We start from the raw sequence: 18641 nt of genomic DNA, 5'->3' as shown, positions 1-18641 counted from the left end.
CTTGATATTGGGGGGACCCTTGGCAAATTGAGGGGGTCTTGGAATGAGGGGGCTTGGAATTGTGGGGGGACCCTTGGCATTGAGGGGCCCCTGGGAATGGGGGAGCTTGACATGGGAGGACTTAGGAACGAGAAGACCTTTGGAACTTGAGGAGGGGGCGTTGGAAAGGGGGGCAGCAGTCCTGGGACAGGGGCTGGATTTGGGGGAGCTGCTCTGGGCCATTCTGGGGGTCTCCCTGTGTGGGTGCCATGGGATCAGCGCATCCACGTTGGGAAAGGGTTTTGGGAAGAACGTGCTGGAAGGGGAGGGGGAGCAACCCCGACCTGCTCCCAGATATTCCTTATCCCCCTGAAGGTTTCCCCCCGTCCTGATCCTCTCCCTTCAGAGCTGGAATGTCTCCTCCCGGCTGACATTCCTAGGGGGATTGAAGCCCTGACCCCTGACAAGGCCCTGCAGCACAACCCTTGCTCGGCGCCGGTGTCTGCTGCCGCCACCAACGGAAAACCTTGGGAAAACGGGAAAAATGGGAATGCAGGTGAAGCCTGAACGGTTTGTGCTGCATCTCTGGGCGTGAATCCTCTCCAGTGGGAGACACTTTTGTGGTCCCGGGGATGGGGGAGCAGAGGTTGTTTTTCCCCCAATCCTAAACGCTCCGGATCCGATCGGTGTCCGACAGTTCCAGGAATGGGCACGGAGCTGGGATCTCAAGCCTGACGCTGGTCAGGACCTTCTGCTTGAAATTATTTAGGTCCTTCAGTGACCTTTGTGCTGTCTAATCCAAAAAAAATTCCAATTCCAAGCAAGAAATCCCATTTTTAAGTAGAACCGCAGAATCCTTTAGGTTGGAAAAGAGCCTTAAGATCACCGAGTCCCACCATTTCCTCATCCCTCCTCCCCCTCAATCCCACGGGAAAAGCCCGTGCTGCTTTTTTTTTGGCCTCCTTTTCCATGTTTTGAGGGGAAAACGGGAAGGAGAAAAGAGCCTCCCCAGGGAGCTCGGCGCGGTTTTAACGCTGAGCTGGCGCGGCCGAAAAGGAGGAAGTTGAAAAAAAACCCCAAAAAACCCCCAAAATCCTCAAACCCACCCCCATTATCCCCAGGGATGAACAAAGCTGATCCTTGGATCCTGCCGGAGGAGGTCAGCGGGTCGATCTGTGGCTGCTCTAAATGAGTTAATGAATTAACAAGCTAATTAATTAATTAATTAAAGAAAGCAAAAGTGAAACTACGTGGGTGGAGGCCGGAGGAAGCTCATCCCGTGCCCTGGGTTTGGTTTTCTCCCGAGGCTTTTTGGGAGAAGGAATTTGAATTATTTCTGCTTATTTCAAGTAAGGTTTTTATATTTTATTCCAATAACTCGAGAGAGAGAGAGTGCTGTGCTGCTCCTTGAGTGGAAGTGGGTCGTGTTTCCTCCCTAATGGAGGATCCCAGCTCAGATTTGTTTGGGAGAGGGTCGATTTGGATGTGTTTGGATGTTGGCTTTGACCTTCCAGGGGCAAATCCCTGTTGTCACTCCCGGGGGGTTCAACGTCCTTGGAGATCTTTTGGTATACTTTAGCATTTCCACAGAGGTTGTGGCTGCTTCCTCCACACTGTGTTGGAGAGAAAGCTGGAAAACTTGGAAGGAGTCTTGATTTTTTTGTGGTCTGCTTGGTTCAAAGAGTGTGTGGAGCAGAGACAGGGGGTGAAATCCATGTTGGAGTGACTGCAAGTAGAATCATGGAATCATGGAAGGGGTTAGGTTGGAAGGGAACATAAAGCCCATCCAGTTCCATCCAGGGACACCTTCCACGAGCAGGTTTGCTCCAACCCTGGCCTTTGAAACTGTCCGGGATCCAGGGGCCAGCCCAAGCTTTCCTCTGGGAAATCCAATTCCCATCCCCGTCCCCACCCTCCCATCCCAGCAATTCCTTCCTTTCCCCAATATCCCGAAACTACAGCCTACTCTGTGTCAGTTTTTTTTTAAAGAAAAGAAAAGGCGACCAAAGTATCTTATTCCATCCTGTTCCGCCATTTTCCCAGGGCCCTGTTTTTATCAGAGCCAACCCCCCCGCCCGAAACCCGGGGCCGGACCCTCAAAATTCCTGAGGGGGAACTCTTTTTATCCCTGGTGCCCTAAAACACGTGGGCCTGGTGCACTGTGTGCTTCCTAAACGCCTTGGGATTTTGGGATTTTTTTTTCTCCCTTCTCTCTGTGCGGCCCAAGGGATGAAGCCCTTCAAGAAGAGGCACCTCACGGCCCCCGAGTGCGAAGCCCTCTCCCGGAGCGGGGAAGGTTCGTCCGCCCTCACGCAGCCCCTGAGCCAGAGACGAGGGAGAGGAGACGGGAATAAGGGCCTTCATCCCGCCCACCGGACACGGAGATGCCAGGGAGGGTGGTGTTGGTTTGGGAATACTCTGCTATGGAGCCAGGCTGGGAGAGCGGGGAATGTTCCCCTGGAGAAGGGAAGGCTCCAGGGAGAGCTGAGAGCCCCTGGCAGGGCCTGAAGGGGCTCTAGGAGAGCTGGAGAGGGACTGGGGACAAGGCCTGGAGGGACAGGACACAGGGAATGGCTTCCCAGTGCCAGAGGGCAGGGTTAGATGGGATATTGGGAAGGAATTGCTGACTGGGAGGGTGGGGAGGGGCTGGAATGGATTTCCCAGAGAAGCTGTGGCTGCCCCTGGATCCCTGGAAGTGTCCAAGGCCGGGTTGGAGCAACCTGGGATAGTGGGAGGTGTCCCTGCCCATGGCAGGGGGTGGAACTGGAGGTTTTTGAAGTCCCTTCCCACCCAAACAATCCCGGGCTTCCATGATTTTGGATTCCCTCTCCTCTGGAGCCAGGCTGGGAGAGCTGGGAATGTTTCCCTGGAGAAGAGAAGGCTCCAGGGAGAGCTGAGAGCCCCTGGCAGGACCTAAAGGGGCTCCAGGAGAGCTGGAGAGGGACTGGGGACAAGGGATGGAGGGACAGGACACAGGGAATGGCTTCCCAGTGCCAGAGGGAAGGGAGAGATGGGATATTGGGAGGGAATTGCTGACTGGGAGGGTGGGGAGGGGCTGGAATGGATTTCCCAGAGAAGCTGTGGCTGCCCCTGGATCCCTGGAAGTGTCCAAGGCCAGGCTGGAGCAACCTGGGATAGTGGGAGGTGTTGGGATTGGAACTGGATGATCTTCAAGGTCCTTTCCCACCCAAACCATTCCATAATTCCATGGCAAAGAGTTCCCTTGGCTACATCCCCCTGTTGTGTCCACAGGAGTTGGGTTTCTCCCCACAGCACAAATGTCTCCCTGTCTGTCCTTGCGCTGTGGGACAATCCCTGGGAAGAGCAGCAGCTCTCCCTGGGGAACCAGCCAGCCTCTGGAATTGGACACTGCTAACGAGGGGACTCCTGCTGGGAGCTGCTCTTTAAGCTAATTATGGAATGTCATCATTAAATAATAACGAGCTGCTGAGTTTTTTAGGGTTACAAAAACGTTGTTGGGCATTAACAGACAATGATGAGCTTTGGCTTTCCTGGAAGTGGGGAACAGTGGGATAAACAACTCCTGGGCTTGGATCTCAAAAGGGCTGAAACCTCTGAGGGTTTTTGGGGACTGATAAGACTTTGAGCTAGTCTGGACATGACAGAGATCAGGGCTCAAACTGAAGGGCAAAGAGCTGTTTTCAGATAGGTTTATTTTATTTTACCATTGTTTTAGTTTATATTATGTTCATGTTATTAATTTTATTTACTTTATTTTACTTAATTTTATTTTTACTTAATTTTATTTTTTATTTTATTTTATTTTTATTTTATTTTTATTTTTGTTATTTTACATTATTTTTATTTTATTAATGTTATTTATTTTCCTTTATTTTGTTTTTGTTTTACTTTATTTTTATTTTATTTTTATTTTTGTTATTTTATTGGTTTTATTTTTCTTATTTTATGTTATTTTTATTTTATTCATTTTTTTAAAATTTATTTTCCTTAATTTTATTTTTTTACCTGATTTTATTTTATTTTTTATTTTACTTTGTTTTTATTTTATTTTATTTTTATTTTTTGCTATTTTACGTTATTTTTATTTTATTCATTTTATTTACTTTATTTCACTTAATTTTATTTTTTTACTTTATTTTTTATTTTACTTTATTTTTATTTTATTTGTATTTTTGTTATTTTACATTATTTTTATTTTATTAATTTTATTTATTTTCCTTAATTTTATTTTTTACTTGATTTTATTTTTATTTTACTTTATTTTTATTTTAATCATTGTTATTTTATGTTATTTTTATTTTATTTATTTTATTTACTTTATTTTATTTGGTTTACTTTTTTTAATTTTATTTTATTTTATTTTTATTTTAATTTTTGTTATTTTGTTATTTTTATTTTATTCATTTTACTTACTTTGTTTTACTTTATTTTATCTTATTTTTTATTCTACTTTATTTTTATTTTTGTTATTTTACATTTTTTTTATTAGTTTTATTTATTTTACTTTATTTTTTTTACTTTTTTATTTTTTTTGTTTTTATTTTTATTTTATTTTTGTTATTTTACTTTATTTTTATATTATTTATTTCATTTACTTTATTTTTATTTTATTTTTATTTCCATTATTTTTTTAAATTTTATTTATTTTATTTATTTTTATTTTATTTTTATTTCATTCTTTATCTCACTTTAAAAAATCCAATAATTCAGATTTAGATGATTTACATGCTGCAGGTTTCAGGGATTTAGACTTAAAACCTTAGCAGGGAAGTTGTTCTTTTCCAGCCCTGTTTAATCCAAGCCTTCCTGAGCTTCCAGAAAGAAAAGGCCTTAAAACCAGCCTGGGATTTTTTAATTCCTGAGTGACCTCTTAGCCAAAATCAGGATATTTTCCAGATTTAGGAACAGGACAGAAGGAATAAATCCGTGCTGGGGAGTTTAGTCCATGTCCTACATGGAATGTGAGAGCATAATTTGGATTTACTCCGAGGTCTCTGGTGCTTTTTGAGGCTGCAGCCAGGAAATATCTGGGAATAAAGGGTTTTTATCCTCTTAAAGGTGTTGATTTCCCTCAAGTGTTGTGGTAGGAGCAGCCTGGGAGAGGTTTGGGAAGTGTCCTACTCCTGGAATTGTGGTAGGAACAGCCTGGGAGAGGTTTGGGAAGTGTCCTGCTCCTGGAGTTGTGGTAGGAACAGCCTGGGAGAAGTTTGGGAAGTGTCCTTCTCCTGGAGTTGTGGTAGGAACAGCCTGGGAGAAGTTTGGGAAGTGTCCTTCTCCTGGAGTTGTGGTAGGAGCAGCCTGGGAGAGGTTTGGGAAGTGTCCTACTCCTGGAGTTGTGGTAGGAGCAACCTGAGAGAGGTTTGGGAAGTGTCCAACTCTTGGAGCTCCCACGGGAGGAACACAAGGAAAAGGAGGAGCCCTGTGGAAATAACTCCGACCTCCCCCAGCCTCGGGCGTCCCTGGCAGCTCAGCTTTCCACGGAATTCACTCCTGCTCTTCCTCCTCGTGCAGGACAACGCCAGCAGAAGAACATCCTGGATTTCTTCGGGAAATCCCAGAAGGAACAAGCGGGTGCCGCTGGGATCAAAGAGGAGCCGCGGGATCCCTTTTTCCCGGGAGCTGACGATTCCTTCAGCAGCCACACGGACCTCGGCAGCGACTCCTCAGCTCTCCTGGAGGATGAGGACTTCGTGCCAGCTCCCAGGGGAAGCTCCAGGAAGCGGCCCCTTGCCAGTGCAACCTCAGGAATTCTCAATCCGGAGCAGGATTTGTGGGGGGAGCCCGAGGAGAAGCCCCCGGTTCCTCCAGAGCTCGACCAGGTCAAGCAGGAACCGGATGAGGTGGAAGTGGAGCCAGTCCCTGATCCACACTACGGACTCCTGGGCACTCGGACCTGGGAAGAGCCTCAGGGAAACCTGGATGAGCTGCCTGTGGAAGTCCTCAGGCACATCTTTGCCTTCCTTCCCGTGACTGACCTGTACCAGAACCTGAGCCTGGTGTGTCGCTGCTGGAGGGAGATAGTCAGGGATCCACTGGTAAGGAATTCCCTGGGGATGAATTCCAGCCTGGCCCTTCTCCTCCTGCTCTGTCCTGTCTTTTTGTGGCTCCTCCCAGCCATCCATGCTCTGCCTGTCTCTCTCTGTTCCTTTACATCCTTTTTTTTGCTCCTTTTTTTTATTTGGTCCTCTGTCATTTTTTGGTCTCCTCGACCATCTTCAGGTGCCAACCTGTATCCAGGCAACACCCCTTGTTGCATTCTTCCCCTACATGGAAAAAGAGCATCCTGTAAGGCTCCACAAAATCCCCCTCTGCTCTTTTCCATGCAGCCCTGCAGGGAATTCCTGCTGGAAGACTGGGAAGTGCCTTCTTGTGTCCTCCAGCCTCTACGGTGGCTCTTGTGGCCAAATGGGTTTAGAGGAAAGGCCTGGAACTCTGTTTTTATGGAGTTTGGTTCATCTGAAGTCCGGATAAAGTTGGGAACCTGTTTTGGCTGGAGGAAGGATCCCTGAATCCCAGTTAAAGGTGTCTCCGAGGCAGCTCTCCCCTCACTGTTCACCCTGGAATTGGACCAAGAGGTTTCTCAGCCTGACTTGGGAGTGGTGGGGACTGATCTCAGCCCAAATTCTTGTGGAGATCCGAGTTCTCCTTTGTGCCATTCCCGTAAATTTGGATGGGAAAGGCCGGACACAACGCAGGAGGCGTCCTGCTCCCTCCTTCATCAGTCATCAGTGTTGTCAGAGACTGAACCAGTTAATGATTTCCACGTTCTGAGAGCACCAGGAGAGCTGAGAAGAGGCAGCTGCTCCCCCAGCAAAGCCCAGCCCTCCCTGGGTGCTGCTGAAGGACCTTTGGGTCAGGTCAGTGGGTGCCACTGTCCAGTTCTCTGGGGTGCAGAGCCCTTCCTGAGGCTGCCAGCTGGATTTCCAGAGAAGGGAAGAGCCTAGGAAGAGGCAAGTCCTGCCAGGCAGGAAAATCCTTTTTCTGATGCCAGTGTCCTCATCTAACCTGGGCTGTGGAGCTCAGATGTTGGAGCAGGGTTGGTGCTGGCACAGCAGGGAGCTGCAGCTGTCCTTGGAGATGGGACACCAGCCAAGGGTCCTGCCCTCTGGCCACAAGAAGCCCCTGCAGCTGCAGGCTGGGCCAGAGGGGCTGGAGAGCAGCCAGGCAGGAAGGGAGCTGGGAGTTGGGCTGGGCAGGGAGCTGAAGAGGAGCCCGAGTGTGGCCAGGGGGGCAAAAAGGCCAAGGGCTGCTGGGCTGGCTGAGGAAGAGTGTGGCAGCAGGAGCAGGGCAGGGCTTGTGCCCCTGGGCTGGGCGCTGGGGAGGCCACCCCTGGAGTGCTGTGTCCAGCTCTGGGCCCTGAGCTCAGGAAGGCCCTGGCGGGGCTGGAGCAGGGGCAGAGAAGAGCAGCGAGGCTGGGGAAGGGACTGGAGCCCAAGTGCTGGGAGGAGAGGCGGAGGGAGCTGGGGGGGCTCAGCCTGGAGAGGAGGAGGCTCAGGGGAGACCTCCTCACTCTCTGCAACTCCCTGCCAGGAGGGGGGAGCCGGGGGGGGTCGGGCTCTGCTCCAGGGAACCATCAGCAAGACAAGAGGGCTGGGTCTTCAGCTGTGCCAGGGGAGGTTTAGGTTGGATATTAGGAATGTTTTCCACGGAGAGTGCTCAGCCATTGGAATGGGCTGCCCAAGGAAGTGGGGGATTCTCCGTCCCTGGAGGTGTTTCAGGACAGACTGGATGTGGCATCAGTGCCATGGGCTGGGAACCACGGCGGGGTTGGATCAAGGGTTGGGCTGGATGATCTCAGAGGGCTTTTCCAACCCAGCTGATTCTGGGATTCTGTGAAGAGCAGACCTGGGAGAGGACTTGAGCTGCTCTTCTCTGCCCCTGCTCCAGCCCCTCCAGGGCCTTCCTGAGCTCAGGGCCCAGAGCTGGACACAGCACTCCAGGGGTGGCCTCCCCAGCGCCCAGCCCAGGGGCACAAGCCCTGCCCTGCTCCTGCTGCCACACTCTTCCTCAGCCAGCCCAGCAGCCCTTGGCCCTCTTGCCCCCCCGGCCACACTCGGGCTCCTCTTCAGCTCCCTGCCCAGCCCAACACAGCCTCAAATGCAGTGTCCTCCCTGTTTTTCCTGGAGAAATCCCAGCAGCAGCTGTGGGAGGACAGGGCTTCACGGACACAGGGATTTGAAGCACTCAGACCCTGCTTGGGGCTGATCTGGGGAGTGAGATCTGGGCTGAAAAGATCCCCATTTATTTCATGCTTCGATATTTCCAACTGAACCAGCATCACCCTGTTCCCATCATTCTAGGAAAAACCATCTTTTTATGGACTTATTTCCAGGCTTTGAGCCTTTCTTTCCTAAGTTTCCTCTTTCCTTCCCAATCTCCTGTCAGGTATCTGTCCCCACCAAGCTACTTTTTGAACTTCAGGTCTTTGGAAATCACCTTTTTTGGGGCTTATTTACCACAAGAAACCTCTTTGGCAGTGCTGTGAGGTGAAAGCCGGTGGTTTGTGCTTCCCATTCCAGTTCATTCCCTGGAAAAAGCTGTACCACCAGTACCTGATGAGGGAGGACTCGGCCCTGCGCAGAGTTGAGCAGATCCTGCAGGATTTCTCCATCACAAAGGAGCAGGAAGGATGTGTCTTGGGGCTGATCAGGTGAGTCCCATTCACCTGGAGATCCCCAGGCCTTCCCTGCTTTGGGGCTTCTTCCATTTTATCCCAGGAATTGCCAGGAGAGGGATGGGTTTGTCTCCCCAAACGTGCAGGAAAATGAGGGAGAGGAAATTATTTTAGTGGTAAAAATCACTGGGAGGGTTCTGGAAAATGGGGGGAAAAAACTTTCCCTTGCTTTTCTTGCTCTGTTTGGAGCGTGTGATCGTGGAATCATGGGATCATTTAGGTGGGAAAAAAACCTGTGGGATCATGGAGTCCAAGCATTCCCAGCAGTGCCAAGGCCACCACTGACCCGTGTCCCCAAGTGCCACATCCACAGGGATTTGAAATCCCTCCAGGGGTGGGGACTCCACCACCTCCCTGGGCAGCCCCTGCCAAGGCCTGACCACCCTTTCCATGGAGAAATTCCTGCACAGTTCCCGGCAAGCCCGAGACAAGCCCTCGATAAAACCAAGTGCTTTGCTCAGATCTCTGTGGTCCAGAGGCCAATTTTGTGTGGCAAATAAGAGCCAAACTGGGTTAGGAACGGGGTGGATCTGTCTTCTGGAATCATGGAATGGTGTGGGTTGGAAGGGGACTCGAAAATCATCCAGTTCAAAACCCCTGTTCCAACCCAGGGACACCTTCCACTGGAAGGAGACCTGGAGAGAGCCAGAAGGAATTTCCAGATGCAGCTGTTTCAGAAATGGGAATCATGTGTCTAAATGTCTCTTGGCACTGGAATGGGCTGGAAATCCCAAGTATTTTAGAATATTTTAGAACTGGGAATTGATTGTCTAAATGTCTCTTGGCACAGAATAGGCTGGAAATCCCAAGTATTTCGGAACTGGGAATCCCTTGTCTAAATATTTCTTGACACTGGAATGGGCTGGAAATCCCAAGTATTTTAGAATAGTTTAGAATATTTTAGAACTGGGAATTGATTGTCTAAATGTCTCTTGGCACAGAATAGGCTGGAAATCCCAAGTATTTCGGAACTGGGAATCCCTTGTCTAAATATTTCTTGGCACTGGAATGGGCTGGAAATCCCAAGTATTTTAGAAGACTTCAGAATATTTTAGAACTGGGAGTTGATTGTCTAAATGTCTCTTGGCACTGGAATGGGCTGGAAATCCCAAGTATTTTAGAACAGGGAATCACTTGTTTAAATGTCTCTTGGCACTGGAATGGGCTGGAAATCCCAAGTATTAGAATATTTTAGAACTGGGAATGGCTTGTCTAAATGTCTCTTGGCACTGGAATGGGCTGGAAATCCCAAGTATTTTAGAAGACTTCAGAATATTTTAGAACTGGGAATTGATTGTCTAAATGTCTCTTGGCACAGAATGGGCTGCAAATCCCAAGTATTTTAGAATATTTTAGAACTGGGAATCTCTTGTCTAAATGTCTCTTGGCACCGGAATGGGCCGGAAATCCAAGTCGCAACCGGTCCAAATTTGGGATAACACCCAGCCAGGGACAGTCCAACCTGCTGCAGCCTCCCTGGGGGTGCTTTGAAGGGGACATTGTTGCCCTGGGGACATGATTCACTCATTAACTCTTGTCCTCCTGCCCAGGTTGGTGTCGGCCACGCCCGTCAGGGGGAAGGTGGATCCCGACGCGGTTCTCCGGTGTCTGGGAAGCCACCACCTCTTCTCCAAGGCCCAAGTGTGCGTGGCCAACAAGCTGCCCCACCTGCAGAGCAAGACAGGGGTGGGTTTCACATTTATCTCACGTTTACTTCACATTTATTAAATAAATTTCACGTTTATTTAAGCTTTATTTAAACTTTGAGGGCGTTCCCGCGTCCGAAGGTTCTCCCTCCGGGGTTGTTCCTTGAGGCTGAGGAGGATTGAATTATTTATCATGGAATTAGCAGGGGGGGTTGAGGGTTGAAACAGTTCCCCCTGCTCCTGAAAACTCTGAGTTTTTCCTTGTCTTTCCCCTCTGCCAGGCTGAGAACATGTGGGCCATCGTTGCAGTCATGGTGCTGTTCTCCGACAGCGTCGGCGACATCCAGAGGCTGCTGGAATGTCTGAGGAGACCTCGCTCCAACCTCTCCGTGCTGGAGGTGACCGAGGTGCTTTACTGCATTGCCACGCTCCTGTTTGCCATGAGGGACAGGAATATTCCCATCACCAACAGGTGAGGAGCATCCCATCCCAATTCCACGGGCGGGGACACCTCCCGCTATCCCGGCTCGCTCCGACCCGCCCTCGGACACTTCCAGGGGTGAGGAGCCCACAACTTCTCTGGGCAACCTGTGCCAGGGCCTCCCCACCCTCACAGCCAAGAATTCCTCCCCAGTATCCAACCAAACCTTCCCTCCTCCTTCTGACTGTGGTTCCCCCTTGTCCCATCGCTCCGGGCCCTCCTTCCGTGGACGTGTGTTCAAAAAAAACCCAGTTTTTTTTCAGAAATAAAAGCAGGTTTTCAAGCAACTGTAGAAACTTCCTGCTCAGGAATGGAGGCACATCAACCACAACGGTTTAATGTGGTTTTTACCCCCCTGACACTTGTTATTTACTTCACTCTGAGTCCCATGGGATCCTTGTCCACATTTTTTGGGATCCATCCTGTGCCTTTTGTTCACCTGGTGGTGCAGGTAAAACCCTTCAGGATTGCAGTGAGGATAAAATGAGGATTAAGGACACAGATAAATTCTTCTGAGGAGAAAAAAACTGGGAAGGAAGTGCTCTGGAAAATGAATTTATAGCCAGGAGTTGGGTGGTCCTGAGAGCTGTGAGTTATAATCCAGGAGAAGGGTTTATCCCCTGTTTCCTCAGCCTTGGGCCCAGGGAAATTAGGATGCTTGTTTGGCCTCTCAGGGATGGATAATTGCTGGATAAAGTCATTAATTCGAGGAAGACACCTGCAGAAAATGTGGCAGACGGGATGTCAGTTGAAAAATCAAGATTTGTTCATTTTGGAGATGAAAAAAAATCAAGATTTGTTCATTTTGGAGATGAAAAAAAAAATCAAGATTTGTTCATTTTGGAGATGAAAAAAAAAATCAAGATTTGTTCATTTTGGAGATGAAAAAAAAAATCAAGATTTGTTCATTTTGGAGATGAAAAAAAATCAAGATTTTTTCATTTTGGAGATGAAAAAAAAAATCAAGTTCATTTTGGGATGAAAAAAAATCATTTTGGAGATGAAAAAAAAATCAAGATTTGTTCATTTTGGAGATGAAAAAAAATCAAGATTTGTTCATTTTGGAGATGAAAAAAAAATCAAGATTTGTTCATTTTGGAGATGAAAAAAAAATCAAGATTTGTTCATTTTGGAGATGAAAAAAAAATCAAGATTTGTTCATTTTGGAGATGAAAAAAAATCAAGATTTGTTCATTTTGGAGATGAGAAAAAAAATCAAGATTTGTTCATTTTGGAGATGAAAAAAAAAATCAAGATTGTCATTTGGCAGTTTGGAAGGAAAAAAAATCAAGATTGGTTTCATTTTGGAGATGAAAAAAAAAATCAAGATTTGTTCATTTTGGAGATGAAAAAAAAAATCAAGATTTGTTCATTTTGGAGATGAAAAAAAAAATCAAGATTTGTTCATTTTGGAGATCCCAAATCCCAACCTGGCTTGCAGAATCGCAAAAGAACTGGAATCCAGAAGAAATTGGAACCCAGAAATGCCAAATCCCAGCCTGGCTGGAAGAATCCCAAAAGAATTGGAATCCAGAAGTGTTTGGAACCCAGAAATCCCAAATCCCAGCCTGGCTTGAGGAATCCTAAAGAATTTGGAACCCATAAATCCCAAATCCCAGCCTGACTTGAAGAATCCTAAAGAATTTGGAACCCATAAATCCCAAATCCCAGCCTGACTTGAAGAATCCTAAAGAATTTGGAACCCATAAATCCCAAATCCCAGCCTGGCTTGAAGAATCCAAAAGAATTGGAATCCAGAAGTGTTTGGAACCCAGAAATCCCAAATCCCAGCCTGGTTGGAAGAATCCAAAATAAATTGGAACCCAGAAGTGCCAAATCCCAGCCTGGCTGGAAGAATCCCAAAAGAATTGGAATCCAGAAATCCCAAATCCCAGCCTGTCTTGAAGAATCCCAAAAGAATTGGAATCCAAAAGAATTTGGAACCCAGAAATCCCAAATCTCAGCCTGTCTTGAATAATCCAGAAAGAATTGGAATCCAAAAGAATTTGGAACACATAAATCCCAAATCCCAGCCTGGCTTGAAGAATCCAAAGTAATTTGGAATCCAAACATCCCAAATCCCAACCTGGCTTGAAGAATCCAGAAGAGTTTGGAACCCAGAAATCCCAAATCCCAGCCTGGTTTGCAGCCAGTGAAACAATTCCCATTCTTTGTGCTCCCTCAAATCCAGGAGCTTTCCTTCCAACCCCCTTCCCTGCCACGTCTCCTCCCTGCCCTGGTGCCCTTGCAGGGACTTTTCAAGGCCCAATTAGCGCTTTATTTTAATATTAATAATTAATTATCTAATTATCCATAATCTCCCGCAGCTCCCTGAGCGCTCCAGGCTTTCCGTTGGAATTATCCGAGGCATTGGTGGTTTTTTTTATGAGGTTTCCCTTGTTTTTCGTGGATTTCCAGTGGTAGTTTCTGGTTTCTCCTCTCTCCCAGGATCCATTACAACGTCTTCTACTGCTTGTACCTGATGGAAAACTCCTCTGGAGCCGTTGGGAATGTGGAAGAGGAAACGCTGGCTTCGCGCTGCAGGCAGGACTTGTGGTCCAGGTGAGGCTTTTCCAAGTGATCCAAGCGGTTCCCCGGGGTCCTGAGGGAATGCTGAGCACTCCAGGGAATACCAGGGACAGTGCAACTCCTTATCCTGCTCCTTGCCCCCTGAATTCCCAGAGGAAAACCAGAATCTGGGGCCTTAAATCTGGAAAAATCGGATTGCCGGGCACAGACTGATGGGTCTGTCGTGGAATCATGGAATGGTTTGGAAGGGACCTTAAGGATAAACTAATTCCAAACCCCTGGTGTAGGTAGAGACACCTCCCACTATCCCAGGTTGCTCCAGCCTGGCCTTGGACACTTCCAGGGATCCAGGGGCAGCCACAGCTTCTCTGGGAAATCCATTCCAGCCCCTCCCCACCCTCCCAGCCAGCAATTCCTTCCCAATATCCCACCTAACCCTGCCCTCTGGCACTGGGAAGCCATTCCCTGTGTCCTGTCCCTCCCTGCCTTGTCCCCAGTCCCTCTCCAGCTCTCCTGGAGCCCCTTCAGGCCCTGCCAGGGGCTCTCAGCTCTCCCTGGAGCCTTCCCTTCTCCAGGGGAACATTCCCAGCTCTCCCAGCCTGGCTCCAGAGGAGAGGGAATCCAGAATCATGGAATGACAGGATTGTCTGGGTGGGAAGGGACTTTAAAAACCTCCAGTGCCACTCCTGCCATGGGCAGGGACACCTCCCACTATCCCAGGTCACTCTAACCTGCCCTTGGACACTTCCAGGGATCCAGAGGCAGCCACAGCTTCTCTGGGAATTCCATCCCAGCCCCTCCCCACCCTCCCAGCCAGCAATTCCTTCCCAATATCCCATCTAACCCTGCCCTCTGGCACTGGGAAGCCATTCCCTGTGTCCTGTCCCTCCATCCCTTGTCTCCAGTCCCTCTCCAGCTCTCCTGGAGCCCCTTCAGGCCCTGCCAGGGGCTCTCAGCTCTCCCTGGAGCCTTCCCTTCTCCAGGGGAACATTCCCAGCTCTCCCAGCCTGGCTCCACCTCACGGATCGGTGGAACCCAGTTCTCTGCACTCACAGAGTCCGAATCCCCCCAAACACCCTCCCAGATCACCCCTTTCCCTACGGATGAGGAGCTCGGGAAGGAGGGAAGTCCCTGCTGGAATTTTAAGACCCGAAGTCCAGGCAGCCCAAGCAGGGGGTTGGGTTGTTGCTGATGCTCCCCCAGCCCCAAAAAAATGTGGATTTTCCTTTTTGAACACCAGGAAAGAAACAAGGGACTGGAATATTGACTCCACTCCTGTTTTCTGGATCCTGCCAGAGAAGTGTTAATACTAACATGGATTTATTTGCTGGCTTGGATATCATTTATATTTGTATTGTTTATTATTATTTTTATCTTTATTTTATTATATTTTTATATTTCTTTTATTATATTATATTTCTATTATATTATATGCATTATATTTCTTTTATTATATTATATTTCTATTATATTACATTATATTATATTATGTGCATTATATTTCTTTTATATTATATTTCTATTATATTACATTATATTATATTGTGTGCATTATATTTCTTTTATTATATTGTATTTCTATTATATTACATTATATTATATTATATGCATTATATTTCTTTTATTATATTATATTTCTATTACATTGTATTATGTATATTATATTATATAGTATATAGTATATATTATTATATGTTATATTTTGTACTTTATATTTATTTTATATATTAATAAATTTATATTTACTTTATATATTGATATATTTATGTCTTTTAGATATGATATAATTTATAATTATATGTAATTTATATATTTATACATATATAGAGAGAGGGAGAAAAATTTATTGATCTGTATGTTAAATATTAATATTTTTTCTACTTGCTGCCTAGAAAAGGAGGACATATATATAATATAATATATTTTATATATACATATATATAATATACTTTATATATACATATATATAATATAATATATATTATATTATATAATATATATTATATAATATAATATATATTATATAATATGTATTATATAGTTATTATCTATATGTTAAATATTAATATTTTTTGCTACTTGCTGCCTTGAAAAGAAGGACATATATATAATATAATATATATTATATATACATAGATATAATATATAATATATATTATATATACATGGATATAATATGTATTGTATATACATAGATGTAATATATATTATATAATATATATTATATTATGTTATATATTATATATTATATATATTAAATTATATGCTTTATATTTATCTTATATTAATAAATATTATATATATTGATATATTTATATCTATTTTAATTTTAGACATGATATAATTTATAATTATACGTAATTTATATATCTATACATGGACATATAGATTAAAATGTATTGATCTATATGTTAAATATTAATATTTTTTGGCTACTTGCTGCCTAGAAAAGAAGGACAACAAGGAGTGAAACCCTTCCCTGGCCTGTGGGGATCCAGGCTTGGTTCCCTTCCCGCTGCATTTCCCCTGGATTGACTCATTTATTCCTTATCCTTTCCTATGGAATGGGAATGCTGTGATTCCATCCCTGGCCAAGATAAAGCTGGTGGTCTTTAATAAGCTTAAGGAGCCAGGCTGCCCAATTAATTTTAATTAATTAATTTTAATTTGGGAAGATCTTTTCCCGTGTGACCTTTTGGATTCTTCAAGCCAGGCTGGGATTTGGGATTTCCGGGTTCCAAATTCTTCTGGATTCTTCAATAATAAGAGTTTTACTCCCTATTTTTGCTCCAATATTCTCTTATTCCCTTCTTTTCTCCTTTTTCCCCAAGAACCAGGTTGCTCCAGTGCCAAATTCCCGCTCCTGGGATGGGATCAATAACCCCATTTCCTCGTTAATGGAGTTGTGTGGGAGGATTTATTTTCTTTAATTCCTTTTCCATCCATTTATTGTTGTTTTTTCCCCGATTTTTTCCACAGTTTTCCACTGACCCACGAGCAGCAGAGGATTTTGAATCACAGGATTGAGCCCGGGCAGATAGTGAAAATTATGGCGTTTGCAGGTAAGATCCCAAAAATTCTGTGGGAAAAATGAACAGGAGAACCTCAGTCTGGCCCTTCCCTCCCGGCCCAGGGACTGTGGGATTCCAGAGGGATCAACTTGCTCCTCTGGGATAACAAATGGAAGGGAAAAGCCCCCAAAAATGGGAACAAAAACAGGGGAGAGAGGAGTGGGAATATGTGGGAGAAGGGCCCTGCAGGTCCTGAGGGCAGGGAGGGTGGAAGAGGAGAGACTCCAGGGGCTGGAGCAGGGATTTGCCTGCATCCCATGGGAAAAAAGGGACCCACTCTGGAGCAGTTCCTGAAGGACTGACCCTGTGGAAAACAGGGATCTGTGCTGGAGCAGTTCCTGAAGGACTGACCCCGTGGAAAACAGGGATCTGTGCTGGAGCAGTTCCTGAAGGACTGACCCCGTGGAAAACAGGGATCTGTGCTGGAGCAGTTCCTGAAGGAGTGACCCCATGGAAAACAGGGATCTGTGCTGGAGCAGTTCCTGAAGGAGTGACCCTGTGGAAAACAGGGATCTGTGCTGGAGCAGTTCCTGGAGGACTGACCCCATGGAAAACAGGGATCTGTGCTGGAGCAGTTCCTGAAGGACTGACCCTGTGGAAAACAGGGATCTGTGCTGGAGCAGTTCCTGAAGGACTGACCCCGTGGAAAACAGGGATCTGTGCTGGAGCAGTTCCTGAAGGACTGACCCTGTGGAAAACAGGGATCTGTGCTGGAGCAGTTCCTGAAGGACTGACCCCATGGAAAACAGGGATCTGTGCTGGAGCAGTTCCTGAAGGAGTGACCCCGTGGAAAACAGGGATCTGTGCTGGAGCAGTTCCTGAAGGACTGACCCCATGGAAAACAGGGATCTGTGCTGGAACAATTCCTGAAGGACTGACCCTGTGGAAAAGAGGGATCCATACTGGAGCAGGCTGTTCCTGAAGGACTGACCCCATGGAAAAAAAGGGACTCACCCTGGAGCCGATCCGTTTTCCAACCTAAACGATTCCCTGATTCCCTGAAATCAGGAGTGAAGCGGAGCCTGGGCAGAGGGGAGGGACGAGGAGAAGGTGTTTTAGGCTGTAGCTTTTATTCCTCGTTTCCCTCTGCTGATTTAATTGCCAGTAAATTAAATTAATTCCCTCGAGTCGAGCCCGTTTTGCCCATGGCGGGAATTCCCGAGGGATCCGCCCCATCCTTATCCCAACCCACGAACCTTCCATTCTATTTTCCCTCTTTTTTATTTTTTTTTAAAACTTTTCAGGCTACAGATTGGAATTTTTTTGTAAACCCGATTTGCTCCGTTAGGCACCAACATTCCCGACTCTGGAATCCTCATCCTCTGCTTCCTTCCCTTCTCCAGGCACGGGGAAAACCTCCACCTTGGCCAAGTACGCGGAGAAATTCCCGGAGCTGAGCTTCCTTTACGTGGCTTTCAACAAAGCCGTGGTGGAGAAGGGGAAAAGGGCCTTTCCCAGGAATGTCACCTGCAAGACTTTCCACTCCCTGGCGTTCGGGAGCGTCGGGAAGCAGTGAGTTGGGATTTTTAGATCCCAAAAAAAAAAAAAAAAAAAAGGGACGCGGCGGGAAAAATCGGTTGGAATTAAAACCTCTGGGGATCTGAGGGGAGGGGGGAGATTATTTCACCTGCTCCAAGCCAGGCTGGGAGTTGGGATTTATGGATACCCAGTTGGATGCTCCAGGGGTTTTAGGATCCACGGGAAAACCCTCATTTCCCTGGTTTGGGGTCGATTCCCAGGGAGATAAAATTCCACTGGGAATTCCTTTTTCTCCGCTTCCCCTTCCCGTGTCAGTGGGAAAACCTTTCCAAACGTTGCTTTTCTCCAACAGGGGAATAATTCTCTTTGTCTGAGTCGTTTTAATGATCCAATTCCTGTCCCATGATGGCACATTTCAAGTGCAGAGCTGGAAAAAAAGAGGGAATTCCCGTTACCTGGCAGGGGTGAATACTGGGAATATCCCTCCAGCTCCATTTTTTTCTTTTTTTTTCCTCTATAAAATGTATAAAATCAGCAAGTTTGTGCTTCTACCGGGACAAATAATGTGCAGATTTTAAAGATACTCGGATTATAAAGATATTCCATTAAAATATGTGCAGATTTTAAAGACATTCCACAAAAATAAGTGCAGATTTTAAGGTTATTCCATTGCAAATATGCACAGATTATAAAGATATTCCTTTAAAGATATTCCATTAAATATAGGAGCAGATTTTAAAGTTATTTAACTGCAAATAGGTGGACATTTTAAAGATATTCTGTGACAAATAGGTGCAGAT

General features: G+C 46.1%; 1 protein-coding gene across 8 annotated transcripts in view; it reads left to right on the top strand.

Moving 5' to 3' along the window:
* Positions 1 to 411: 411 nt before the first annotated feature.
* The window catches only part of FBH1 (F-box DNA helicase 1), a 44284-nt gene continuing 26054 nt past the window's right edge, over positions 412 to 18641 (top strand). For all 8 annotated transcript variants that reach the window (XM_039389381.1, XM_039389378.1, XM_039389376.1 and 5 more), the window contains exons 1-9: positions 412 to 535; positions 2207 to 2375; positions 5474 to 5996; positions 8481 to 8611; positions 10186 to 10321; positions 10563 to 10753; positions 13211 to 13324; positions 16271 to 16353; positions 17706 to 17874. In XM_039389381.1, the coding sequence (XP_039245315.1) occupies positions 2209 to 2375; positions 5474 to 5996; positions 8481 to 8611; positions 10186 to 10321; positions 10563 to 10753; positions 13211 to 13324; positions 16271 to 16353; positions 17706 to 17874 (1514 nt within the window). In that variant the 5' untranslated portion in view covers positions 412 to 535; positions 2207 to 2208. The remainder of the gene's footprint in view (positions 536 to 2206; positions 2376 to 5473; positions 5997 to 8480; positions 8612 to 10185; positions 10322 to 10562; positions 10754 to 13210; positions 13325 to 16270; positions 16354 to 17705; positions 17875 to 18641) is intronic.

This window comes from Pipra filicauda, unplaced genomic scaffold, assembly GCF_003945595.2.
Source record: "Pipra filicauda isolate LSUMZ 115617 unplaced genomic scaffold, ASM394559v2 scaffold722_size180822_pilon, whole genome shotgun sequence".
Classification (NCBI taxonomy): domain Eukaryota; kingdom Metazoa; phylum Chordata; class Aves; order Passeriformes; family Pipridae; genus Pipra; species Pipra filicauda.
This window is presented reverse-complemented; position numbering and strand designations above follow the sequence as displayed.